Source organism: Chelonoidis abingdonii, chromosome 1 (assembly GCF_003597395.2).
Source record: "Chelonoidis abingdonii isolate Lonesome George chromosome 1, CheloAbing_2.0, whole genome shotgun sequence".
NCBI classification, from domain to species: Eukaryota; Metazoa; Chordata; order Testudines; family Testudinidae; genus Chelonoidis; species Chelonoidis abingdonii.
This window is the reverse complement of record NC_133769.1, coordinates 249,467,743-249,495,475: the sequence shown is the minus strand read 5'-3', so window position 1 is coordinate 249,495,475 and position 27,733 is coordinate 249,467,743. Positions and strand designations below refer to the sequence as shown.

General features: G+C 45.2%; 1 protein-coding gene across 3 annotated transcripts in view; it reads left to right on the top strand.

Annotated features, from left to right (window-relative positions):
* CNGA3 (cyclic nucleotide gated channel subunit alpha 3) overlaps positions 1 to 14,181 on the top strand; it is a 38,678-nt gene extending 24,497 nt beyond the window's left edge. Inside the window, exons 4-7 of one of the 3 annotated variants that reach the window (XM_032805556.2) lie at positions 1,433 to 1,449; positions 6,615 to 6,722; positions 9,758 to 9,864; positions 12,770 to 14,181. In XM_032805556.2, the coding sequence (XP_032661447.1) occupies positions 1,433 to 1,449; positions 6,615 to 6,722; positions 9,758 to 9,864; positions 12,770 to 14,181 (1,644 nt within the window). Of the gene's footprint in view, positions 1 to 1,432; positions 1,450 to 4,772; positions 4,881 to 6,614; positions 6,723 to 9,757; positions 9,865 to 12,769 lie in introns of all 3 variants that reach the window. The other 2 variants (XM_032805554.2, XM_032805555.2) reach the window with 2 other exon arrangements.
* The last annotated feature ends 13,552 nt before the right edge of the window (positions 14,182 to 27,733 follow it).

The window sequence follows — 27,733 nt, the reverse complement described above, 5'->3', positions numbered from 1 at the left end:
ACTTATGAATGAGAGAGCTCTATATTCTTTTTTAACAGTATTCCCTTTTTTGTTGACACACAGGGCTTTGCTTCCAAATCAAATGTTCAAATACCTTCAGGTTGTCATCTGTGGTTAAAAGTTGATATTAAGCAGGTTATGTGGAAGTTCTGGATGCACTCTGTGTAAATCAGGATTGGATGTCTTTCTAAAAGATATGCTTTAGTTAAACCAAAAGTTGTTGGGTAGGTGCAGGAATTGCCTGATGAAATTATATGCCTGTGTCATACAGAAGGTCTTACAGAAATGATCACAACATTTCCTTCTGGCCTTGTGATCTGTGGAAGTGATAGGGAATAATAACATTTTAGACTTCTGAGGCTATTTAATTCCTTCAAAGGAAGAGCTCTAGAAAATGTGTAATCTGAAATCACTCCACACTACTGTTGATAATGGCTCTTGCCCTCTAGCTCTGGGAATGGCACAGCAGCCAGTAGCAGCTTTGTTCCTGCCATGATGCTAGTCTAGTTTTTCATTTCTCCCCTGGGTAAAAACAAAAATAAAAAATCCCCAGGACAAAAAGGAAATTCTTTTGATCATTTTAGGCCGTATTAGAAACAGAGGAAATTGCTCCTATTCCCCCAAACAATTGATTGTTAATTAATTCACAATACACTGTGAATTTAAAATGATAAATCTTCTGAAAACTTCTTTCCATTTCAAAACCCCATACTTACACTTGGGAGAAATTCTTACTTCTCTTTAAGTGATTTATTTTTGTTTGTTCCCATGTGCTTGATTTAAAAATAAGTGTCATGTGCCCTACAACAATAACCCAATACTCAGGATTTGGGGCTGTTACTGTAGAACAGTAGTAGTAGAAGTAAAAGTGCAAAGCCTGGGTTAGTGGTCAGGACACAGGACTGAGAGACATAAATACTGAATTCTAATCCCATTTCAGGCCATGATTCATGCTGTGACCTTGCGCCTGTCGCTCAGCTATTGGTGCTACAGTTTCCCCAAATGGAGACAATACTGACTTATCTTACGAGGGTGCTGTGAGGCACAGTTAGTTGAAATGTAGTGCATTTTAAAGGTGAAAAACGTTATGTAAGCACTACATTTTATTAAATACTATAGTAATATGATTATAATGGTATAGGCAGGCAAGTCTTTCCCAGCCTACAGGGACATCTCGTCCCCCTGTACTCAGGAGAAACTGGACAAAAGACCTTTCCATTTCTTTTAGTCAAAGGGAATAGACATAAATATTCTTTCAAACAATTACTTGAATGCTGCTTACTCAATTATACTTCAGAGGAAATAAACTGCAGTTTTGGTAGAGCTCCATGTTTGTCAAGATGGAAGGGGCAGCAGAGTGCCCACTCTTGGGGCAGTTGAGATGAGGCCTTCAAGTCTGCAGATGTCATGCAGGGGTTGTGCTTGCTCTCAGGGTAGAGGAAAGGAGTGGCCTGTCCTTTCCTTTGACTCCAGTGGCGAGTCTTTAGAGTGCTTTTGCATTGTACTAACATTGCCATGCCAATAGCTACTGTGTCTTAGAGCAAGGAGATGGATAGAGCAGTGTCTAAACAAAGAGGCGAGTGAATCCAGCCCCCAGTGAACTATCCATCTGCTCTATCCATCTCCTTGCTCTAAGACACAGTAGCTATTGGCATGGCAATGTTAGTACAATGCAAAAGCACTCTAAAGACTCGCCACTGGAGTCAAAGGAAAGGACAGGCCACTCCTTTCCTCTACCCTGAGAGCAAGCACAACCCCTGCATGACATCTGCAGACTTGAAGGCCTCATCTCAACTGCCCCAAGAGTGGGCACTCTGCTGCCCCTTCCATCTTGACAAACATGGAGCTCTACCAAAACTGCAGTTTATTTAAACAAAGAGGCGAGTGAATCCAGCCCCCAGTGAATATCTATAGTAAATGGAGAGGGTCAGGGGAAATTCCATCCCCAAACACAATAAAAACAGCCATCTACTGATGAGTGGGTTAACTACTAATTTTTGTCAAAACACCCCTTCCATGATTCAATGGCACTGACGCATTTTGATTGCTTAGCAATGTCAAATGAGTCTTCCTTGCATAATCAGGCTTATAAACGTGCAGCAGCACAGCTCTTTTTAAAAGAAACATTATGCCCTAGTGATACAACTATCCTTGGGAGCCAAACACTTGGAGTATCGTGGACCAGTTCATTGATATGAATAGTTGTTACGAATGGGGTTCATGTCATACACAAAAGCATAGTAGCTTGCTCTCAGAGGGGATAATGTGATACTCATGAGTGTTTTTCTGAATGGCATAGAGATTTGTGGGAACGGCAATATTTGACTTTAAAATGCAATCACACAAGATCAGAAGGCTAATGGTAAAGAAAATGAACTTGTGAATAGCACCCTCTGCTGTTGTGCTAGCCCTGCTAAGGTGGGTTGATGTGCAAAAACTTATTTGATTGGCCTTATGTGCAGGTAGGACTTTAGGAGCTCTTTCAATTAATCAGACAATCAACACAAAGACTAGCTTTGCCCTACAGTTGTGCTCCTTGGATTTTCATGGGCATCAGTGAAGTTTCACTATATGTTTTGACTGTGCTCAAGCCTGGTTTGGTGAACATTTAAGTAACCTCTTGGAGAATGCAAACAGGGATGGTTTTAGGATTTTGAATCCTCCCAGCAAAATAAGGCAGGGGTCTTTCAAATAACCATGCCCTACTGCATCACAATGGGAGTGTGGTAGTAGCAGTATCAGGGCTCATGTTTATTGCCATTGGATAAGGGATATTTCCAAGCCAATTACTCTTATCTTAAAATTAATGAATATATTTTCACACTGTCCTTCTGTCCCTTAAAATACTGTCCTCTCGTTAAAATTGGCATGTTCTTAGGTAACTCTACAAACCGCAGCACAAGCTTTCTCTGCTGGGAGAGGCATGTGCAAGAACATGTGGTGAACACACGTGATATGAGCTCATGGCATTTTTCCCTGCTGTGCCCATTGGCTAAGATCCTGCAATCGGATTTTTCTACATGCCTCTCTGGTAGGTGATTCTGCTCTCATATACTCTAGCTTTACACTGGAGTGATTCAGTTCACTTGAATAAATTTGCTCCTGATGTGAGAGCAGAATCAGACCTCCGGCTTGTCTACACTGGCACTTTAGAGCACTGCAACTTTCTGGCTCGGAGTATGAACCCCCACTCCCCCCGAGCACAGCAAGTTTCAGTGTGGGCGGGGGTGTCTGGGAGCCATGCTCCCAGCGGTGGTAGCTATGCCCCTTGTGGAGGTGGGTTTTTTAGAGCGTTGGGAGAGCTCTCTCCCAGTGCTCTGATGCGACCACACAAGCCACGTTAAAACGCTGCTGGAGCAGTGCTGCCAATGTAGACTAGCCCCTAGTGTGTGCAGATCAGAGTGGAATAGACAGACACCCTGGGAGGAAAATGCCATGTCTACCACGCAAGCCACAGCTCATATGTAGAGTTTTAGACTTGCAAGTGGCCCATTTGCATTAAACTGTCAGGGATATTGATGCTTTCCTAACTGAAACATGGGGACACTGTCTACTTCGGGAACAAAAATATTAAATACAAACATATGTAGAAATTTGGGGGGCAAATTCTTTGTTGGTATAAATTGATACAGTTCCATTAACTTCAGTGGAGTTTCACCATTTACACTAAAAGAATTTGGCCCAAAATTTAAAGATCAATCAAGTAGTGGCAAAATTCTAGCAAATAATTTCCATCCTATCTGAAAAAGGTTTCTTTGTCTATATGGCAAATGGAGACATACCACCACAACCTGGATTTGAACAAACTCAAACTTTGGGGAAGTTCAAATCAAATAGAGGACTGCTTCCTCTGTCCTGGGCTGAAGCAGAACCCCAGATATGAACTCTAGAAGAGTTTGTATCCAGACCAGAACCTTGCAGCTTGAGTCTACCTCTTATGCTGTTGAATGTCCAGAAATAACAGTGTGAAGAGAGAGCAGTAGCAGAACACTATTTGTTTATTTACATTTATTGTCTATGGAAAAATTAATAAATGTGAGGTGAAAACCTGGCCCATTTAAGTCAATGACAAAATTCCTATTGACTTCGAGAATTTCACCTTTCATGTTCAGATTTTGAATAACACTGCTGTGCTGAATAGACAGCAAAAGCTTGTTTCCACATTTTGATTGGCTTTGTTCAAACATTGGCTATGGTTCTCCCCTTGCACTGGTGTAAGTCAGGGGTAATTTTAATGGAGTTACCCAGGAGCAAAACAAGTGTGAGAGAAGATTCTGACCCTTTTTACTTAATCACTACCATAGCTTTAAACAGGCAGTCGCTACTGTTGGGGTTAGAGTATATCAAAGGATCAAGCAAATCTTGAGACTATCGAACCATTTCAAGTTCTAATGCCACGAAATAGATGTTTTTGATTGCCTGAATTTTCAAGAGTCAAGCAAACAGGAAACATTCCACTATAAACAAAGCAAATGCTGTTGTATTTACTTGCCTGATAAAGCATGGGTTAATCTCTCACAAAATCAGCCAACATGATTTAGTACCATGCTACCGTTAATTCTGGAGTGTAGATCATGTAATACAGGTCCCATTTATACCAAATGGGTGGATGGCCTACTTGAGAAGTCCTGCCCTCTCCTCTTCTGTAGGAGCAAAAGCCAGCTCTATAGCATCTATTCCACCTCAACTTCCATCCTCTAGCCTTGCTTAGTCTAGCCTAGCCTAGCCTGGTAAATTGAGAACATTGCTAAATGTTATACTATGTTACACAGCAAGAATAAGGAAAAGAAAGAGGCAAAGGAGGAGAAAAAAGAAGAAAAAAAGGAGGAAAAGAAAGAGGAGAAAAAAGACAACAAGAAAGATGATAAAAAAAAGGAGGAGTAAGTATTACTAATGAATGTATGGCTGTAACACACCTCCTGCACCATAGAGCCTTACATGAAGTAGTTAAGTCTTCAGAGCAAGGCTCCTGCTATGGTCAGTGTTTTCCCAAGCTGCAGGGGTGTTCTCGTGTCAAAGCTATAATAAATTTTCAAATTTGAAACTGCAACTGCTCAAGGAGCCTGCAGCATTTTCCCAAGCATACAGGTTTTTCCTTTGCACCTTTTTTCAATGCTTTGTTGCACTAACTTCAGACCAGGAGTAGCGGAAGTTTCCTAAAAGGATGGGGCCACTGGTGCCTGAACCATGGCCCCACCCCCACACCACTCCTTTTGCCCAAGCCCCTGCCCTCGCACCACCTCTTCTCCCCAAGGCCATGCCCCCACCCTGCCTCTTCCCCCAAGACCCCACCCCCTGCTCGCTCCTCTTCACCCTGTCGCTCATCCTTACAGCCGGTAAAGTGATGGGGCCATGGCCCTCTGCCCCCCCGCCCCCGACCTGTTCTGGCACCCCTGCTTCAGACTGAGCAGTAAAGGGAATTCAAATGATCTCTGATCACCTGAGAAGGCAAGAAATTGCCTTCTCTATCAGGGCCTATTAGTTAACAGCAGTCTCTTTTGCAAGTCTATACAGGCTTGGTCCTGGTTCAGAAGATCAGTAGAATGAAGGTGGGGCACAGAACAAAAACATTATATTTAGACAAATACTGGCCAATTCAACATCTTCAGTTATATTTTCCATTATTTACCCCACTGTGAGCAGGAGAAACTCTATTGACTTCAATGTGGTTGTGATTTCTTACATCAAGCAGTGCATTTGGCCCTTAGTGTTATGTAAATAGACAGTTGTTCCCTAATTAGCAATTTATAAACTCTGTTCCCATTGATTAGGGTTGGCTTTTGTTCAATGCCATGTAAAGAAAAGATGGAAAGAGAATGAGTGTTATATGTGCAGAATGAACACTGGTTCTGAGGGGTGTGTTGTAATGAGTACATCACAGACGTGTGTAGAGTGTGCTGTAGGTGCCATATTGTTGTAGTATCCCTAGTTAAGAATGCCACTTCTGGATGGATTCTTTCTGATCCCAGGACATAGATTCTTCTCTCTTAAGCAAAGCTTTTTCTAGAGGAAACTCAGTCAACCTCCCACAGTGTGCAGTGGGTTTTTTTCTTTCACACAAGTCTAAGGTTCTTTGAAACAAACCAGAAGACAAAAGAATGGGATTGACTTATGAGAGAAAGGGTTATTCTTTTGAGAGTGAAAAGTAGGCAATGACCTCTTTGACTCCAGGAACAGGGTTATCACAATTTTGTTGTGGTTTTTAGAAGAAATTGGTAAAAATTCTTGGCTGGTGGGAAAGGTAAATAGGTTTGTTTTCAGTTTAAAAGAAGGGTTTCTGTACTATGAATGTTCAGAATGGGTTTTTTTTAATGATAGCACGTTTCAGTGTTATTTTGACATCTATGTAAATTTTTCTAGTTCCTTTTGATTTCCTTGGATTTTGGGGCATGTAGGAATAGACTGAGTCAGATGAGAAAAGCTTCAGCTGCTGTATTGAGTAATATCTGGGATTTCGGCGGGGATGGCACACCCTTTGGTGCTGTGCCTTTGTCATTAACTGAGCTGTAACCATTACAATCTACTAGAAGGGTGTTCAGCCTTGGAGATCAAAAACATGACCTCCTTATGGAAATAATTTCCCCCAGTATACCTCTGCATGTTTTACTTTTCAGGAAGAAAAAGGAGATCTTTGTGATTGATCCTTCAAGCAACCTGTACTATAGGTGGCTGACCATAATCGCGACCCCAGTATTCTATAACTGGTGTATGCTAGTGTGCAGGTATGGATTTATATTTAATGCTTATTTTAGGCTGCGGAAGGAGTGCATGGCTTGTCTGGAACTAGAAAAGCCCACCAGATTCTTTTATTTTAATATAGTGTCCAGATTTTTTCCTCCCCATTACTGCTGCTGCATTGCTCATTCACTAATTAGTTTTCTTGAGGATATGTCTTTATTTTTTTTTTTTTTAAGCTTTAGGACAGGGATTGGCAACCTTTGGCATGCAGCCCTCAAGGGGGATTACCTGCCAATTTGTTTACCTGCCGTGTCCACAGGTTCGGCTGATCGCGGCTCCCACTGGCTGTGGTTCACCGTCCTAGGCCAATGGGAGCTGTGGGAAGCGGCGGCCAACACATCCCTCGGACCGCGCTGCTTCCCGTTGACCCCATTGGGCTGGGACAGTGAACCATGGCCAGTGGGAGCTGCGATCAGCTGAACCTGCAGATGCGGCAGGTAAAAAAACCCGCCTGGCCTGCCAGAGTGCTTACCCTGGCGAGCCGCATGCAGAAGGTTGCCGATCCCTGGTTTAGGATTATGTGTCAGACATCTGTTCCAAATCCTTTATTCTGGTTTCATTTCTTCTAAAGTTCATGTATATAATATACATTCACACCTACATGTGCACACTACATATGTGGAAACGATATCTATGGGATAAAATTAAGAGTCCTGTACATAAATCATGTTCTTTGGACTCCCTGCACTCTGCTCACTAATATATCTCTCCCGAAACAATTAAAACAGCTACCATTACTCTCCACCTTCCACAAGTAGCCCAACAAACCAGATAAAAGTTCTACCCCTAGCTCTCGAGGTGTAGGACAAGTGAGTACTGCATCAGTGATAGGATTATGCTAGGAGAATCTTGCCATCAATCATGGATATAAACAGGAGCTTTCTACTGTTGATGAGAGAAAATTCCAGAAAGATGGAAATTCTTTCTATGCGTTTAGCCTAAAAGGCCCAAAATTCCCTTGGCCTTAAAATCCTGATATTCTGTGTAAAAATGCTATTTTAGGTGATTTTGAAGAGTGTTCTTCTCACTCCAAGTCTGTATATTTAGACTCATGATCCTAATGAAGCCTGTTGTTCCAGGCAGAGAAAGCTGAAAATATTAGCAATAACATTTAAGATGTTCTCTTAAAATAGTTTTTTGGTAAAAAATGTGCCACTCCACACACACTGGATGGGGCACTATCAAGATTTTCTCAGCGTTCATTTGGAATTACCTGCAGAACTTACTGCTAAACTCATGCTGTTAATACCTTTATAAAACCACACCATCATGCATTTTCTTTCTTTCTCTTTCATTTTGTACAAAAAACATAGCACTCTTGTTAAAAGCTGTTTCTTCATTATGCACTGTAGTTGTAACCGTGTCGGGTCCCAGGATATTAAAGAGGCAAGGTGGATAAAGTATTATCTTTTATTGAACCAACTTCTGTTGGTTAGAGAAACAAACTTTGGAGCCACACGCAGATCTTCTTGTTGTCTCTCTCACCAACAGGAGCTGGGCCAATAGAAGATATTACCTCATCCTCCTTGTTTCGCTTTTTTGAGGGAGCTTTAAAAACTTAACAATCCTGATACTATATTAGATTGTTTAATGTGGAATTTAATTCCTTCATAAGAGACCAGGCTAGGGACAGGCATGACTTGGAAAATAATGAGCCTTTAATGGTCCTAGCATCTGTCAGGGTCCTGTTTTAAGGCAGGGGGGGTGGACATGACCTCTCAAAGACCTTTCCATCCCTACATTTCTGTGATTCTATGATAGGTTGAGAAGACTCCTCCATTCTATTTTTTTAAATTGTAAATCTCTGCTTTTGAGAAACAAAAGCTGAGAATGTGCATTTCATGCTTTCTGCATTTTCATAGGAGCCCACAGTGCCTGTCACTGAAATGTTCTTTTCTCTTCCTTCCTGGGATAGAAGTTTGATGACCGCTTGCTAGGTGCCATCAGAGCCAGTTATAGCAGAAGATGCAGTTTTACTTTTACAGATGAGGGGTTGGCTGGTAGTGATTGGACTTTATTCCAGTTTTATTTTCTCCTTAAAGGTAGCATTTAGAAGTGTACTATTTGGTTAATTCCCCATTGGATCATTCTATCTCCCTATAAAGTTTCTTGGGTGATTTTGCATAGAACCCATTTGTATAGTTTATTCATACGTCTTCTTTATGAGTTAGGATTTGTGGCCTGATGATTTTTGTCTGTCTGCCTAAAAAGACTGACTGGCAGCAGGCATTCCCAAATCTGTGCCTGCAGTGGCATCTGTGTGCCATCTAGTGGCTACAGTACAAAGTGACACTAAGCCAATGTATTTCTCTAGGGCATTGTTACCATTTATGGAGAAACTTGTGGTAGTCAATAAGGGATAGATAGGCTGGTGGATGGTAAGCAAGATCGGGGAGTAGGCAGAGAAGAGTCATTTAAAGTTAGTATGAGGAATTTTGACATGGCTTTTCCTCCAATGGCAGGAAGATATTACTGGAGTACATGAAAAGGACAATCAGACTCAGTGTATCAGAGTCATATGGGAGTGCTATGAAGCAGATCACTTAGCCTCTGGGAGGCATGGGAGATAGACTTTAGGGTCAGAAGGGACCGATCTGATCATCTAGTCTGACCTCCTGCACAAAACACAGGAGCAAACCTTCTTCCAGTTGATCCAAGAATTAACTTGATGGGATCTGAATGAATTCTGTACAGTCCTCCTCTGCTTGTAGCTCTGATGCTGTGATGTGAGATTTTGAGGATCCGAACTGAGAAAACTGATGCAGAGTAACGTGTGGGATGTGTGTATATATGTGAAATTTGCCCCTGCTATGTAAGACCTTTGGTTTCAGAAATATCCCATTATGTTAAGTCATTACATTTAAATTCACAGCAAATACTCCAGTGCAGATATGATGCCCACAGCTTGTGCAGTGCCAGCAACAGTTGCTAAAATGCTTTCAGAATACGTTCATAGTACTCTCTGCGCCTACTTATACAAGAGGAATGAAATCTTCCATGTCTTTGTGGTTTTTTTTAGAGCCTGTTTTGATGAGCTACAAACTAAACATATTATATTATGGGTGGTCTTGGACTATAGCTCAGATATCATCTACATAGTGGACACATTCGTCAGATTCAGGACAGGTGAGTCCTTTTAGGATTTTACATTGTTTTCAGACATAACATGGGTTATGCCCTACTGGATCAGTACGCTGGTGGCCCATAGAGTTCAATATCCTGTCTCCAACAGCATCTAAAACTAGATGCTTCTGAAGAAAACACAGGAAACTTTGAGGTGGAAAATTATGGAATCACGTGTTTTGGGAAAGCTTTTCCTATCACCTCTCAATTAGAGGTTGGTATATTCCCTGTCTTATATCCCTTCCAAATTTAAAAACAAAAACAAAACAACCCTATATACTATAATGGTGGATTTTTTTAAATCCATATAAATGTTGAGTACTGTTTTTTAATCCTGCTAATGTCTTGGCATTAATGATAGTTCGTGGCAATGAATTCTACAGGCTATTTATTCTCAGTGTAAAAAAAAAGTATGTCATGAGGTGACGGAGCCAGTTTGCCTGAAAGAGTGCTGTGGCAGCCTCTGCTAAGAACTTTTCTCTTGCAGTGGATTTGAACCAGAACTTTAATACTGTGTTGTGTGGAACCAAGCAAATAACATGAGTAAAATGGTGACAACAGTTCCAGGAGGGAGGTAAAATCTGCTATTGCCATGGGAGACATTTAAACAATTCACAGCAGAAAGTAAACTCAGTCTCCTTATCATAAATATATTTAAAATAAAATATATTTAAAATATAGATTAGTTTTTCATATTGTGTCATATATTTGTCTGCATCACTAAGCCCAAGTTATTCACTTAAATCGGGAGAGGAGTATCAGTCTTGTGGTTAAGGCTAGCACTAGATTGCAACTTTCTAGAGTGCAGTTCCCAGTTCTGCCACAGACTTGCTGTGTGACCTGGAGCAGGTTACTTAGAGTGTGTCCACACTGCTATTAAAAACCCGTGGCTGGCCTATGCCAGCTGACTCGGGGTCATGGGGCTTGTCCTCGTGGGGCTGTTTAATTGCAGTGTAGATGTTCAGGGTCAGGCTGGATCATGGGCTATAGGGTCCTGCAAGCATAGGCAGCAGGTTATATGGGCTTGAGGTGCCTGAGCACCAGGAATATTCAGGGCTGGGGGCTGTGCTCCAGCAATATTTAGAGCTGGGTCTCTCTTCCGGCCCTGCCTGGATGGGGCCCCGGCCACCGTGGGTCTCCCCCCAGCCCTGCCGCGTCCCTGCCTGAAAGGAAGTGGCAGGTGCCTCTCCCATGCCTGCTTGTGCTGCCGGAATAGCACATTCCTATGCGGAGCGGCTCCCGGCAGAACTGCCCATCTGCTGCCCCAGGGTCCTAGCTCCCCCCATCTCCTAATGGCAGGGCAGGCTGCACTTACCCTGCCCTTCCGCTCTAGCCCTGATCCTCTCCAATGCCCCAAACCCCTCATTCCCAGCCAGAGCCCTCATCCCCCTGCACTCTAATCCTCTGCCCCAGCCCTGAGCCTCCTCCTGCATCATGAATGCCTCAGCCCCAGCGACAGCCCTCATCTCCCCGCACCCTAATCCTCTGCCCCATCCCTGAGCCCCCTGCATCATGAACCCCTCATCCCACTGCACCCTAATCCTCTGTCCCAGCCCTGAGCCCCCTCCTGCATCATGAATCCCTCATCCTCAGCCCCACAGCCCTCACCCCACACCTCAACCCTCTGCCCTAGCCATGAGCCCCCTCCTGCATCATGAATCCCTCATCCTCAGCCCCACAGCCCTCACCCCTGCACTCCCTCCTATCCCACCCCCTCCCAGAACATGCACCCCTTCCCCCTTCCCAGACACCTCTTCCCACCCCCAAACTCCCTCCCAGAGCCTGCACCCCTCACCCTCTCCTACGCCCCCACCCCCAGCCCAGAGCCTGCACCCAAACTCCGTCCCAAAGCCTGCACCCCTCACCCTCTCCTGCACACCCACCCCCTGCCTCAGCCCGGAGCCTGCACCCAGCACCCAAACTCCATCCCAAACCCTGCACCCTACACCCCTTCTACACCCTAATCCCCAGTCCAGGACCTGCACCCCAGACCTCCCTCCCCCCAAAAAACCCTCCCAGAGCCTTAGGCAGGTGGGGGCGGAGTTTGGGGGGGACGGGTTCTGAGCACCACCAAAATTTCTACAGACTTGCCACCCATGCCTTCGAGGGGTGAGGTCCCAGAACTTGGGCTCCAGCCCAAGCCCTAATGTTTACACTGCAATTAAACAGCACCCTAGCATGAGCCCTGCAAGTCCGAGTCAGCTGGCATAGGCCAGCCGTGGATGTTTAATTGTAGTGTAGACATATGTTTAGAGACTGATTTTGCTATCCTTATACTGAAGAGCATCTTAATCCATAGACTTCAGTGGGACTAATCATGGAATAAAGTGCTACTCAGCATGAGGAAGAGTATCAGAATCTGGCTTTTAATCTCTGTTAACATTGGGGGAGGGTGGGGTAATAATGCTTCCATTCATGGTGTGGCTTATCTGTTTGGACCCTGATCCTGCAATGAGATCTGCACAGATAGAACCAACACCCACATGGAGCTATACTGACTTCATTAGGGCTCCATGTTTCAGTGGTCCAAATAATTGTCTTTGTGAGTTTGGGGCCTTTATACTGTAAGCTCGTTGGGGGCATGTACTGTCTTTTAATGTATATAGAATGTTTATCACAATGGACCCCTAGTCTTGGTTGAGGTCTGTATGTGCTATTGTAATTCTACTGCTACTACTAAATATAAAGCTTATACAATATCTTTTTATGAACTATACTAGAAACCTATGGAAAGTACATTAATGTCCATATATATTAAAAGTTTGAAATGCAATAACGTCTTCAGTATTTGCAAGCAAATAGGAATCCTTCAAGCATAAGCTGCAGCCTGTTTCTGACTAATTATAGGTTTGTGGTCCATCTTCTAATGTATTATAACAGAAAACGGTTATTTTTTTATCCTTTTAAGGCTTCCTTGAACAAGGCTTACTAGTCCAAGATGAAAAGAAACTAAGACTACATTACACTACTACCGTACAGTTCAGATTAGATATGCTCTCTCTTTTACCAACAGACCTGGCATATTTAAAACTTGGGTTGAACTACCCTGAACTACGGTTTAACCGCTTGCTGAGGTTTGCCAGGCTATTTGAGTTTTTTGACCGCACAGAAACCAGGACAAACTATCCAAATATGTTTCGGATTGGAAATCTTGTCTTGTACATTCTTATCATCATCCACTGGAATGCTTGCATATATTTTGCAATTTCAAAGCTTATTGGGTTTGGAACTGACTCCTGGGTCTATCCCAATGTGTCCCATCCAGAATATGGACGTCTGTCCAGAAAGTATATTTACTGTTTGTATTGGTCAACACTGACACTGACGACAATTGGAGAAACCCCGCCTCCTGTGAAAGATGAAGAGTATCTCTTTGTGGTCATTGACTTCTTGGTGGGTGTGCTGATCTTCGCTACTATTGTCGGTAACGTAGGCTCTATGATTTCCAATATGAATGCCTCCAGGGCAGATTTCCAGGCCAAAATTGATTCCATAAAACAGTATATGCATTTCCGAAAGGTGACAAAGGATTTGGAGGCGAGGGTCATTAAGTGGTTTGATTACCTCTGGACCAACAAGAAAACAGTAGATGAGAAGGAAGTTCTTAAAAACCTCCCTGACAAACTTAAGGCTGAAATTGCTATCAATGTCCATCTGGACACGCTAAAGAAAGTGCGTATCTTCCAGGATTGCGAAGCTGGGCTTCTTATTGAGCTGGTGCTGAAGCTGAGACCTACAGTCTTTAGTCCTGGAGATTACATCTGCAAAAAGGGGGATATTGGGAGAGAAATGTACATCATTAAGGAGGGGAAGTTGGCTGTGGTGGCAGATGATGGCATAACACAGTTTGTTGTCCTAAGCGATGGCAGCTACTTTGGAGAAATCAGCATCTTAAACATCAAAGGTAGCAAATCTGGTAACAGACGGACAGCCAACATCAGGAGCATTGGTTATTCCGATCTATTCTGTTTGTCCAAAGATGATTTGATGGAAGCCCTCACTGAATATCCTGATGCCAAAAAGGCATTGGAAGAGAAAGGGCGGCAAATTCTGATGAAAGACAATTTAATAGATGAGGAGGCGGCAAAAGCAGGAGCTGACCCTAAAGACTTGGAAGAAAAAGTAGAAAGACTTGAAAGCACTCTGGACAATCTACAGACTAGGTTTGCTAGGCTCATGGCAGAATACAACTCAGCCCAACTCAAAGTAAAGCAGAGACTCACCAAAGTGGAAAACAAAATGAAGAAATATGGAAGTGGCTTCTTATCTGATGGAGGGGAAGAATCTGTAAAAACTGAAGAAGTGGAGAAAAAGAATTAATAGTTCATTTATATTTCCTCATTTAATCTAGAATATTTCAGCATGTAAAGCCATATATATACACATATATATATAAACATATTATATATGTTAAAACACTCTCTCTCACACACACACACGATTATTTTTATATGGACTCCAAGAGAATGGTTTTTAGAGTTTTTAACTAAAGCAATATTTTCTTGTAAATAGGAAATTATTACTTTTTAATCTTGTTTTTAGGAGGAAACTTTGGATTGTCATTTGGGTCTTTTTTTGTACTGATGACATGTTTCTTATGAGTCATGCTCAGATTATCTTTAATGTGTTATGTATAGATCTTTACACATTTAATTGTTGTTTATCTTTTTCCATGCTCTGGTTGAAGGAATCATGTGTAAAGTAATGGATTCTTCCAGAAAGAGGAGTCAGATCTGTATTAATAATTAACTATGCTATGTCCACACCCTCTACCTTGGTAGCCTACTAATCTACTAAATCCATGTAGTAAATCCAGACTACCCAAAATCTATATTCTTTCACAGAAATGTTAAGGAACCTATAGGAAGGGCCTGTCTTGGCTATATAATCTGTTACATGCTATGAAATACCCAGGTACTTGAATGCTACAGATCTTGAAATGACTCCTTTCTATTGTGCTGTGCTGTGGTCATTGGAAAGTCCTTATAGAGCAACCAATGGTGCTTAACCTTCTGCTTTTATATAGAGGGCCTGTTCTCCATCCCCTAGGATTTCATCTGGCTTTTGGGGCAGAACTGCTGACTATAATGAACGGGGGCAACCCCTATTGAATAATTTGAGGGAAATTGTGTGAGGGGGGAGCAGATTTTTCTGCTCTGATCCTCCGCCCAGATCTCCATCTGCAAGTATTTCTGCAGGGGAGGAAGATCCTGGATCCTGTTAGGAGGCCTTTCCTGATATTAAGCCAAAGGTTTCATTCTCTTTTTATTTTATTACTCCTGTTATAACCCCCCTCATGCCAGCCTAAAGAATTCCTCTCCCTTCTTGGAATTTACGGCTTTCAGATATCTGTTACCATGGTGCCACATCAGCATTACTGAGCTAAGCTAGACAAAATTTACTCTTAATTTTCCTCAAGACAGCCCTTTCAGGTCCCTAATCATTCTGGTTGCTCTTCTCTGAACTTGCTCTAGGTTGTCACTTATCTTTCTGGTAAATTTCTGCCCTAAACTGAATGCAACATCCCAGGTGCAATCACACTGGCAGGCAAAATTGTATTAAGGATTTTTAGTGCCACATCACTAGGGCCCTACCATGAAATCTGGCTATTGTAGGGATAGGGAGCTCCTACCATGTGCTGACCTCCAGCGCCGTATCGATGCACATAACAAAATTCATGTGGTGGGGGTGGGGCCAAAGGATTCGGAGTGTGGGAGGGGGCTCGGCTGGGGTAGAGGGTTGGGGTGCAGGGGGGTGAGGGCTCTGGCTGGGGGTGCAGGCTCAGGATGAGGGTCTTGGGAGTGCAGTGGGGCTCCCTGGGCTATGATGAGGAGAGAGGACTCCCACCCCAGCTCTCTCTCCCCACAGTAACACTTGGGCTGGGTGAGGAAAGAGGGGGCAGCACCTTTTCCCTGGCTGTGGCAAGTCCGGGGGTGGTCTGGCTCTGGGTTGGGGCCATCTTTCCCCACTGCCGCCCTAAGCGCCTGCACGGCACTTAATCCCGGACACACAGCTTAGAGGGAATTGAGCCCAGTGGCCCCGACCCCATCCCTGGCAGAAGCCGTTGGGTGGCAGGGGAAGCCCCAGCGCCTGATCCTGCTTTCCAGCAGAAGTGCTGGGTGGGATGGGAGGAGCCCCATTACTCCCACCCTGGTCCCCTACAGAAGCACAGGGGTGGCGGGGAAAGCCCTCGCACCTGAAACCCCTCTGCAGCCCTGGGACTGGAGGATCTCTCACTCCTTGCTGCAGCCCTGGGCCATGGCACAAACAGAGCTTCTCCAATCTTGGAGCCACAGTGGGGCAGAGAGCAGAAAGGAGCAAACAGGTTGCAGGGCTGCTCTGGGGAGGGCAGAATGGGGGGGACCCTGGGTGGAATCGGCACAAAGGGGTGGGGCTGTGGGTGGGACCGCAGGTAAAAGGGGCGGAATGGGGGTGGGGTCACAGGCAGAAGGGGGTGGGGAGGGGCCGTGACTTGCTCTAGTCCAGGTCCCCAGGAAACCTTAATCCAGCTCTGCCAGGGGAGGTGGGTCTAACCTGGCTCTGGGAGCAGTCCCTGCAGAGGAAGTCCCAGTCCTGTTGGAACTAGCAGCTGGAGCCCGGCACACGATAGGAGCCCCCAGGTGGGGCACCCACTGCCCTGCCCTGTCTTGCCCCACCCCAGCTCAGGGCCCAGCACTCAGGGTCTAAAAGGGCCTTGAGCTGGCTGGGGTGGGAGGACCATGGTGCCCCCCTAGCCATGGGGTACTGGGCGATTGCCCACCTGTAAGGCCGCCCCTTCCCCCCCCCCAAAGTGAGCCCCCCCCCGCAGACCCTGCGACTCTCACTTTTGTTCTGCTGCTGATACCAGCACTGGCTGTAGAGCAGGGAGCCCAGCTGGCAGCCACTACTCTCCAGCTGCCCAGCTCTGAGCACAGAGGTGAGGGTAGCAATCCTGTGACCCTCTTCTGGGACCCTCATGGTTACAACACTGACGTTTCAGATGTAAATATCTGAAACTGTTAAAATGACTATTTTAAAAATCCTGTAACAGTGAAATTGACCAAAATAAGCCATGAATTTAGTAGGGCCCTGCAAATCCCATTGCAAACTCATGGCAACTACCCTACACTATGTTCCTCCCCTGGAGCATCTTTTAGCATGACTACTTCTCAGATTTCTGTCTCTCCCATTGGGTGTGCTTTGAATTATTCCCCCCAAATGCATTAGTTTGCTTTTCTCTCTTTAGCCTCATTTTTGTATTTTCTGCTCATGTCCTGAATAGCTCTTGTCTTCCTGTATTATTTCTCTGTTCTCACTGGCATTTGCAGCCCCTCCAAATGTAGTGTGAATACTTGTCCTCACTGAAGTTAATGGCAAAAGTTCTCTATCGAGCACAGGATTTCATCTTCAGTGTTATCGACAATTTTATTAACCTGCAGTTTATTTACTCTCAGCTCTAAATCCCATTGATTAGACAACCCATTATGGTTTTGCTATTATGTCTCAGATCTATTGAATTTCAAATAAAAGCAGCTGAGAAGATAGATTCTGTGCTCAGTGAGATGCCTATCTGTGTTGTCATTCTCCATAAGAAGTTTCAGGGGACACTAGGCAGGTCTACACTACTGCTTAAGTCAATCTAACTTACATCGCTCAGGATGTGAGATGCTCTCCCGCCAATATAGCTTACACTTCTCGCCGAGGTGGAGTAATTACAGCACCGATGTAGTGCTGTAGTGTAGACTTGCCCTAGGAAACGTAATAATAATTTTTCAGAGAAGTGGAAAGTTTCTCTTCTGCCAGGCAAAACAGATTCCCTGACAGATAAGCAGGGCACCTTGAGCATTGCCACTGCAGCAACAGAAACATAAATTTAGTATCTGATGCTCGTAATGGTTCAGGGCTTTCTCTTCCTCAGCTCTTCAGTTGAGACATTACATTTAGCCTGTATTATTCGCTACTTATTTGAATAGCTATGGCGTGAAAATGCTTTCAGCTTCAATCTTGTCTGTCTCTGTGTTGTTACTGTTCCATTAATGCTTTCTCTCTCTGACATGCACAACTGTGGCCCATAGAAGTTTGACTCTTTAATATGTCATGGTGATAAAATCAAATGTGGAACAAATGTGGCCTCTGAAATCATATTAAGAAGCTGTTACTCTTTCCTTTCTTTCACCCCATGAATTTTATGGTGCTCTAGGAGAAACATCAAACACATTGCCTCTTGCGAACTTGTTCAGTGTCACCTTAATGAAGCTGGCCAAACGTAACTTTGAGGTTCTGCTGCCGTAAGAGGCTTGCTTTATTTCTGGAAACACATTTTATAACTCTACATCCTTTTGCAAATTCATTACCCTTGTGGATGAGTGATCTAAGGTTCCTAGTGTCCATGTGGGGTGTCAACGTTCCCAGCAGAATTGCACTACAATTGCTGTAGCTGACCCTGAACTGGAGTGGAGCTTGCCCAAACCAAACTAGACAGAGACAGTTAGATTCTTCAGCGCCTGGCACACTGTGTAAATGACATTCTGGTCTAAAACCAGATGCCTGGCAACCCTGCCTCTGTTATACCAGTGCGAGCCAGGACTCCTGTTAGGGTGGCTGCTAGAGTTCCTAATTTTTAGGAGTGGAGCCTACACATGTGCTGATTTCCTGGTCCCCCTCCCCCCCACCAAAAGCTTCAGGCGGAGTCTCTAACCTTGGCAGCTGGGAGTTGTTGGAAGGCATGTCCTGGTCATAGCCCTTGTCCAACATTCCATGAACAATCTGCCCGTAGGCATCGATGTTCCTACAGCTGGTGTGGAGCTGAGACTGCCCAGCCTCCTCTCCCCATACAGCCAGCAACTCTGGTGTGCTCCAACTGGGAAAGTGTTTGCTATGTGAGGCCGCCATGATCAGCTGGGAAGATGCGATGTGAGCTGTCCACACTGAGCAAACAGAAAGTGGAATTTCAAAAATTCCTGGGCCTTTAAAGTGACATAACCAAGTACAATGTCTACACTGATGCTTTGGTGATATAACTTTGCCACAAAAAGCTCTATGCCTCTTGTCTTTTAGTTTTATTTTGTCAGTTGCAGAGGGACCGTTGCAGTGTGTACAGCTCCACAGTTTTGGCAAGAAAAGCTGCCTTTTGTCAACAAAACTCTGTAGTGTAGACAAGACGTTAGAGAACCACCTGCTTTCACTTGCTCTGGTTTTGGTTGCAATGTGATACAATTCCGGTGTCTAAGAAATAAAGTAGGTAACATTCAACCTTCCAGAAAGAATATTTTATGTTTTTAATCTACCGTCTCTGTGTGTATGCCATGAATGCAGCACACACTCTGCTAGAAGCCACTCTACTAGCATAGATCTGCTCCAGTCACACCTCCTGTCCCATTAGTCAGGACAGCTTGGTGGCAGGGGGATAGGAAAGGGAATGAGTGCTTGGAAGGGAGTGGTGGTCATTTTTTACCATTAACAAAGGGTCACATGCTCTGTTGCTTTTATAGGCCAATCTCATTGCACACACTGGGGCTCCTTATATCTCCCTAGTGCTAGCAGATATTTTTGTTGTTTTGTTCTATAGACGATTGCAGACAGAGTTGGTTGAATTTGATGGGTCTGCTAAGCAGGTACTGGGGGGAGGGGGGCTTCTGATTTTCCACCAAAATCAGTAGGGTTCTGCCCCCTGATGGCTAGAACATTTCTTGGAATATTGGAATTGATTAGGATGATGCTGTATGATGGAAATATGACCATTTATAGCATTAATATTTCCACTGTTAGACAATTGTAACAAAACATGTACAAAGTATATCAGGTGTCAATGGAAAAGTTATGATTTGCTAAAGATGATTATCCGTGTATGACCACTGTACCTGAAGTTATGAATAGTGGCTATATATCTGTATCCCAGTATTTCTCAAACTGGGGTTGCTGCTTGTGTAGGGAAAGCCCCTGGCAGGCCAGGCCGGTTTGTTTACCTGCCCTGTCCACAGGTCCGGCTGATGGCAGCTCCCACTGGCCGTGGTTCACTGCTCCAGGCCAACAGGAGTTGCTGGAAGCAGTGTGGGCCAAGGGATTTACTGGCCACCACTTCCAGCAGCCCCCATTGACCTGCAGCAGCGAACTGCAGCCAGTGGGAGCTGCCATTGGCCGGACCTGCGGACGGGGTAGGTAAACAACCAGCCTGGCCCACCAGGGGCTTTCCCTACGCAAGCAGCGATGCCAGTTTGAGCAACACTGCTGTATCCCAAATGCATTTGTTCCTGGGAGTAACATGCACCAGGTAAAATCCCCATTGAATTCAGACAGCTTTGTGTTCATGGCCCCCCCACAAAGACAATTATCTCTCACAGTGGGCCATAGAATAAATGTCCCACCCAGCATATCTTCCTGTGGACACTTTAGCCTCCAAGTGGCTAGTAGCTGCTGCTGTTAGCTAGCAAGCGATGTAAGGGCATATGTCCTGCCAATATGACACACTCATGTGACCCTGGATTCCATCTTGTGCCTGTACTTTTCCATGAACAGTGCTAGGGGTTTGTTTGAGACAGTAAAATTCCATCCACATGGCAGAGGATATAAAAGACCCTTGTATCATTTCCATGGTGCCTCTCTCCTGCTCTGATTCTCTGGACTATGGACTTACAACTCTAAGGAGCATTCCAATCTCTGGACTGAGGACCTTCCAAGCTTTTGGCAGTTCCCAGAGACTTTACAAGCCAGCACACTGTAAATCACTGCTACAAAAACTTTGCAATGATTGTATGTATATGCAAAAAGAACAGGAGTACTTGTGGCATCTTAGAGACTAACAAATTTATTTGAGCATAAGCTTTCCTGCGCTACAGCTCACTTCATCAGAAGCTGTAGCCCACGAAAACTTATGCTCAAATACATTTATTAGTCTCCAAGGTGCCACAAGTACTCCTGTTCTTTTTGCATATACAGACTAACACGGCTGCAACTCTGAAACCTGTATGTATACAGTCTATTAACCATTTTTAACTCTCTTCTTCTTTTTTCTTATAAATAAACCTTTAGCTTTAGTTACTAAAGGATTGGCAGTAGTGTGACTATAGCCTGGCTCTGTGGCTGATCTCTTGAGATCAGAAAACCCTTTGTTTGAAGATACTGGTTTTCAGTAACTGCTCATCATAAAGTCTAGTGCCTGGGGTGAAATAAGGGCTGGGATGCATAAGGAGACTGCATTTTTGACTTCTTGATAACTGGTGCGGTGAGACAGAAGTTTACGTTTGTCACTGGCTTGGTATAGTCTAATGCTAGAATAACCTCCAGTCTGGGGGTGAATCTGCCCTGTTTCTCAGCACTTTGTCCTCAATCTGGCATCCTCAGCTGTGACCCACTGAGACATGATGACAATCAGATGCAGCTTTCAACAGTTACCACTGTTCATCCAAACAGGGAAATGTCATGAAGTTGTGTATAGAACCTCACTTCACTTGGCCAATTAAAGTGACTAATTTATCATTAACTCCTGGGATGTTGGAAATTAAACAACAGTAACAACAATAATACTAAGCAAAAAAGAGTCCTGTGACACCTTTAAGATTAACAGCTGTATTGGAGCATAAGCTTTTGTGGGTAAATACGCACTTCGTCAGACACATCATAATACTTTGTACCCGTGGGGTGGGGGTGGGGGTTCTGTCCAAAAGTGCTTTACAGACATTATCTGAGCTTCCTACCATTGGTCAGTAGTTAGTAACTAGAGCTCATTGTGATTTTTTTGTCGGAATGCCTTTCCAAGGAAAAACACCCTTTTCTGAGGGGAAATTTCAGTTTTGAAAAATAAAAAGGATTTTTCCATCCAGCAAAAAGCAAAGTGGCAGCTCCCTCGTTACTCATCTGGAAGGCTCTTGTCACTTTCATGTTCTCCCTGCAGGGACAGCGCTCGGGGGTGTCTTACCACACAGAGAAGGGTTGAGGAGGACCAGCTGTATTGGCTATGCGGGACTTTTGGGATGCAGGGGGGCGGGGGCAGGGCAGATACTGCCTATGCTGCAAAAAAAGGTGTCTAGTTAAGGGAAGATAACATGTGCCACCACACTGAACCGCATAACACATACTAGTCAGATACCAGTTACATTACTATGAGCCACACCTTGTTTATTTCAAGGAACACACCTGTGGGAAAAGACTGGCTGACTCTAGGACGTTTCACAGGCCCTTGTTTTTTCCCTGCTTTGCATTTAGTGTAGTCATTGACACTTGAACACAGTGGGCGTAAACCACTGTCAACTCTGAGGTGTAGAATGTTAGATCCACGTTGCCCAGGGGCAGGGCCTCAGCGGAGCGGTGGGGCAGTGGGCGGGGTAAGTATGTTTGGTTTTGTGCAAGTAAAAAATTGGCAACCTAAACAGGGCCGGCTCTGGACTGGTCTAGTTCTGTTAATGCTCCAACACACTGGGCAGGAGCAACCATGGAGCAATTGCTTTGTGCCTGATGAGCCAAAGCAATAAATTACAAAGTGCAGAACAATGGCAGTGAGCTATAAAGGGATATGTGTGTGGGGTGGGGAGTGTAGCTCAAAGAAGAATGGGATGGCTGTGCAACACTGAATTAGTCCCAGGTTGAACCCCCCCTCGACCCCTTTGACAACAATCTCATGCTGTGTGAGTCCCCCCTGCCCCATCCCCACCCCCCTCAAACACCACTGACAGCAGCACTCATCAAAACTGGTACAGACCCTGTGGGCTGTTTTAGCTGGTAAGGCCCTTGGTCCCAGGTTTATGCCCAGATTAGGGAGGAAACAGGTTGCTTTAAAACAGCCTTATTCTGAAGCCCTTGTGGTGTCCGTCTGCGCTGTCACACAACTAAACATGTCCCTCTTGCAACTAAATCATTTTGTCTCCAATGTTGTGTTACATCTTCATGCCTATGCTGCTGCTGTGTTAATGCCTCAGTTTGTTTCTACATGACCAAGCTATTAAACTAAGCAGATACTTTTTTATTACAGAGGGGGCCAGTGATGCAAGGAGTCGGAGTTCTGCTTCTACCGCAGGCATTTCCTAGCACTAGCTCTTGCTTTTAAGCCAGCCACATGAAAGACAATTGTGATTAAGCAAATAGGCCCCGGGGTGACACTGCTGTTCATCCCAACCCTTTACAGCCTTAACTCCAAACCCTCTCCCTTTGTGGCTGTGCTGCATGCGCCAGCCCAGGAGGCATGTTGCTGTGTTTGTATGTTTCCGTCAGTAACAGCAGGCAGCGCCATGCCAGGCTCGCTTGTGACCCATGCCTCACTGAGTGCAGTGGTGTGAGCATTGTATGGTGGGGCACTGCCCCTCCCCTGCCAGCTGTTGGTGCTGCTACATAGCAACAAAACATTCCCTCCTTTTGGTGCTCTCCAAATCTCTTCCCGCACTGGCCTCGCGTGTCAGGAGGAAATGTTCGTTCACGGTGCTGTGTGTCACACTGGCAGTATCACAATGTCTGTCAGCACCCATCCGAGCTAGAGAGACCTGAGCGCACCCTAGAGGGACTTACAACACGAGTTAGACCTAATAAGGGGGATTAACAAGAGAGTAGGAAGCCGTGTGTGGACAGATGGATGCTTATGGGTAGAGCCCTGCCCAATTCAAGGTCCATTCTGGACAATTTCAGAGCTGCAGGATTTGAAACTTAGTCAATTTCAGGTATTCAGATGCTTACATCTGAAATGTCAGTGCTGTAACCCTGAGGGTTCTGACCCAAAAGATGGTTATGGGGGGGATTGAAAAGCTGTTGGGGGTTATGGGATTGCCACCCTCACTTCAGCACTCTACCTCCAGCAACCGCCTGCGGGTAGGTACCCAGAAGTGGGGCTGATCTTCCCTCGAGCGTGGCCATGCAGGGGAAGAGGAGGCCCTGTCCCTCCTGAACGCAGCCAGGATTAACAGCTAGGAGCCCCGGCTGGGGAGCTCCCAGCAGCATGGGCGGATATCAGACCCACCTTCACCTCTGCGAACGTCCTGCACTTGCAGGAAGCTCTGGGGCTACTGCCCAGCCCTGACAATTCCTACAGCCAAGGTAGGTATCTGGAGGTGGGTCTGAGCTCCCCCCAAGAACAATTGTGCAGGGGAAGCCCTGACCCTCCCCAGCCTGGAGGGGACTAGAAGCTGGTGCCAGGGGACTGCTAGGAGCTTGCAGCTGGGGAACCCCCAACCCTGTCCCTCCCCTCCAATAGCTAGCTTTTACAGGAGCAGTCTGATTTCATGGTCCATGACACATTTTTCACAACTGTGTGTCATGGAGTCCCCAGATGGTGCTCTGGAACTGCTCCCCACAAAGCCTGTCAGGACTTTGGAGAGCCTCCTCTCTCTTGGAGCAGAGTGTCTTCAAGGCAAGAAGCTCACATGGCTTCACCTTCCTGGGTCTCTTCTTGGAGCATTCAGCATATCCCCTCTGTGCACATCCCACAGCGAGTCCACCCAGGCTGGGTCCTGGGGAAGCCAGAGGGTCCTGCACACCCACTTCGCAGTCAGACGTGACTCTTAGCCAGCCAGTAAAACAGAGATTTATTAGATGACAGGAACACAGTCTAAAACAGAGCTTGTAGGTACAGAGAACAGGACCCCTCAGCCGGATCCATTCTGGGGCCCAACGAGGCAGACCACCCCGTCTGCCCTCACTTCCCGTCCCCAGCCAGCTCCAAACTGCAGTCCCCTCCAGCCCCGCCTTTCTGGCCTTTGTCTCCTTTCTGGGCCAGGAGGTCACCTGAGCTCTTTATTCCCTTGCAGGGGGAAGGGCCCTAGCCATTTGTTGCCAGGATACAAAGTATTGACCATTTATGCACACTGGAGACTTAAGAAATGCATAGGGGAAACATCACACCATGATTTTGGTAGGGACTTACTTATGGGATTGCTCACAAGGGCTAGGGCACACCATCATGTTGTGAAGAGGGTGAGTTTTTGTTAGTTGTCTGATATTTTGTGTACTTGTTGCAGCAAAAGCAGGGGCGGTGCCAGGCCCCAGCACACCAAGCACGCTGGGGGGGTCTGCCTCATCCCACTGCGTTTAGGTTTAGCAGTGTTTGAGTTTGATTTTTTTTTAGAATTTTGACAGATAATGCTCATTTTTATTGTTATCAATTTCAATGTTCACCATAATAGGTAACTGGGGTGCAGGTGTGTGTGTGTGTGTGGGGGGGTTAGATAATAGTTGGAGACATTGAGAGTCAAAACATTTAAGCTTTATAGCAGTTAAAACACAAAATGATGACCTCACATTTATCTTTAAATCCAACTTTAATATGCCCCCAAACTGATATTTCCTGAGAAAATATCTAACTCTTCCACGCCTGACTATGTTCAGTTGAGTAATGGGACAGAAATTTGTATTTTTTTTCTTGAGTGGATCAAAAGCATCCCTAATGCAACTATTCTGGCTATGCTCTTTGTGGTTCCATCTTGGAACAGCCAAAAGGATTCTAGCCCTTTAAAGGTATCAGGGCCTGTACAACTCAGCATTCACAGAAACACTTACATGCTCCTTTGGCTGCCTTTACAGTAGGGCAGCTACAGAGCTACGTGCTGTAGCAATGCTGCTGCAGTGTCCTAGCTTAGATATTTCCTACATTGCTGGAAGGGTTTTCCATTGCGTGGGTAAGCCAGCTCCCCACGCAGTGGTGGTTAAGGTAACAGAAGCATTTTTCCATCGACCTAACCACATCTACATTGGGGGTTAGGTTGGCTTAACTGTGGCACTCAGGGAAGTGAATTTTTCATGTCCCTGAGCGCCTGAACTAAGTGCAGGCCAGGCCTGTGAGTAATAAGAATCACTCACTAAATGGAAAACCGACTTCTTCTCCTAGCGCTGCCATGGTAAGTTAAACTATAGACAGTTCAGCTAGTCCTGCCTTCTTCAGGACAGCGAGCAGTTTTAATTCATTGGGAAGAGGGAGGAATAGCTCAGTGGTTTGAGTATTAGCCTGCTAAACCCAGGTTTGTGAGCTCAGCCCTTGAGGGAACTATTTAAATCTGTCTAGGGATTGGTCCTGCTTTGAGCAGGGGGTTGGACTAGATGACCTCCTGAGGTCCCTACCAACCGTGATATTCTATGATTCATTGAGGTCACTCTTGCTAGCCTGTCCTGGAATATTGTGCTGCATTGCTGGAATGGAGGGAAAAATCCCCTGGGCAGACTCCATAATTGAGCGTGCTTGTAACACTTCCCCTTCCATTCTGCTTTACACAAGCAGAACCACAGAGACCTAGGTAAGTAAATAAATAAAAGGAGTGGGGGATGGGAGCAGGTGTGAGCCCTAAAGGATGAGTGTGGCTAGTAACTAAAAATGGTCTGATTTGGTTCTGTAGTTATGACTTTGCACTTGCTTCTATAGCAAATTTACTCAGTTCACAAATCCAGACATTGTAACTGCCAGCGCAGCAGTCAATAATCGCAGGGCTCCTGCCTCTCCTGCAGCATAAGATGCTTTGCTCCTACCAGTAGCTCTCAGTTTTAATAGTTTAACCAGCTAAAGCGACTGAAATTCCCTTGAACACAGGACAGGGTGGGTTTAATAGAAGGGCTGGTCTAGTCTGATCTCCTGCATAACCCAGGCCATAGAACCTCACCCAGTAATTTCTGCACCAAGCCCAGAACTTCCAATTGAATGAGAGTATTTCTTCTAGAAGACGTATGGTATTGAGTTAATGACTTGAACCATCTTGATTTCACAATCCAAGATTCTAATGAAAAGCGCCTGGGGAAGAAGTCAAAAGAAATGGCCATTGGCTAACTGGAGAAGGGTGAAGACACAGGCATCTGCTAAAAGGCTCCAGGCTGCAAATTGTCCAACCATGTGGGATGGCAAGTTAAAGTGGCTCATTCTGCACAAACTGCCAAGCTTTAATGAGACAAAGGGGGTATGTAGCTGCACCCTAATGCACAGCCGTAGGCTACTGGAAGCAATTTGTGCACAGACATTACTTTTCAGCAGCAGAACAACTGTAGAAAGCCTTGCCAATGGATATAGTGTCCGGCCACACATTCTTTTATCCTCAGGCCTAATCCCAGTTTTCTCTCACAGTAGTTAGGATCATGCCAGTCAGTTCGAGCAGCTAAGCTGAGTTTATACGGATAGTTTACTGGCTGTGGCTTGGAAACTGAGTAGCGAAACAAAGCCTTTTAATGCTGGACTGCATTAATAGCTGCCACCAAGCAGAGCTCTGAGCTACTGGCAATCACTGACCTTGTTAAAGCTAATGGCTGTGCTAGCCACATCATTCTATGGCCTGTATTATATAGGTCAGGCTACAAAAGATAATCACAGTGGTTCCTTCTGGCCTTGGAATCTATAAAGCCAGTGGAAGAAGCAGTTAAGCCCCTTTTAGGTAGTGATAAATGGAAACAAGGCATTAGGCTGCATGAAAAAGCCTGAGAAAAAAACTCACTCAGCCAAACGCAGAGGGGTTTCCCCTGGCACCGGCTACAAACAGAAGCAATGGAATGGTTTGACAAGCATTGTGTGTGAGAGAGGCAGCAGGCCAACAAGCAGCAAAAGTGCCAGTTGTGAGCGTGATCCCAAAGGGAGCATACACAGAGCTCCTTGGAGCACAGGACTGGCTGGAGAAGCAGGCTTAGAAATTGTGAGCAAGGAAATTGCTTGACACTGTTTGATTCCTACTGTATTCAAGGAAACAGGACACTGTGTACATTCTTTGCACCGAAGAATATACCTGACTTCATCGTCAGTTTCGCCACCTAATGAAAACAACTTGGCTTGGCTAACTGCTTGGGCTGAAGGGACATTTAATCAAAGTGGGGGGAGCACCGGCTTCCTTTTCAAAAGAGTTCAGGCCACACTTCCAGAGCCTGAGATTCTAGGCCTCTGCCCGCTGTCAGAAGGCTGCAATGTGGCTGCTCAATTTACAAACTGCATTGTGACACCTCCAGTCAGTCC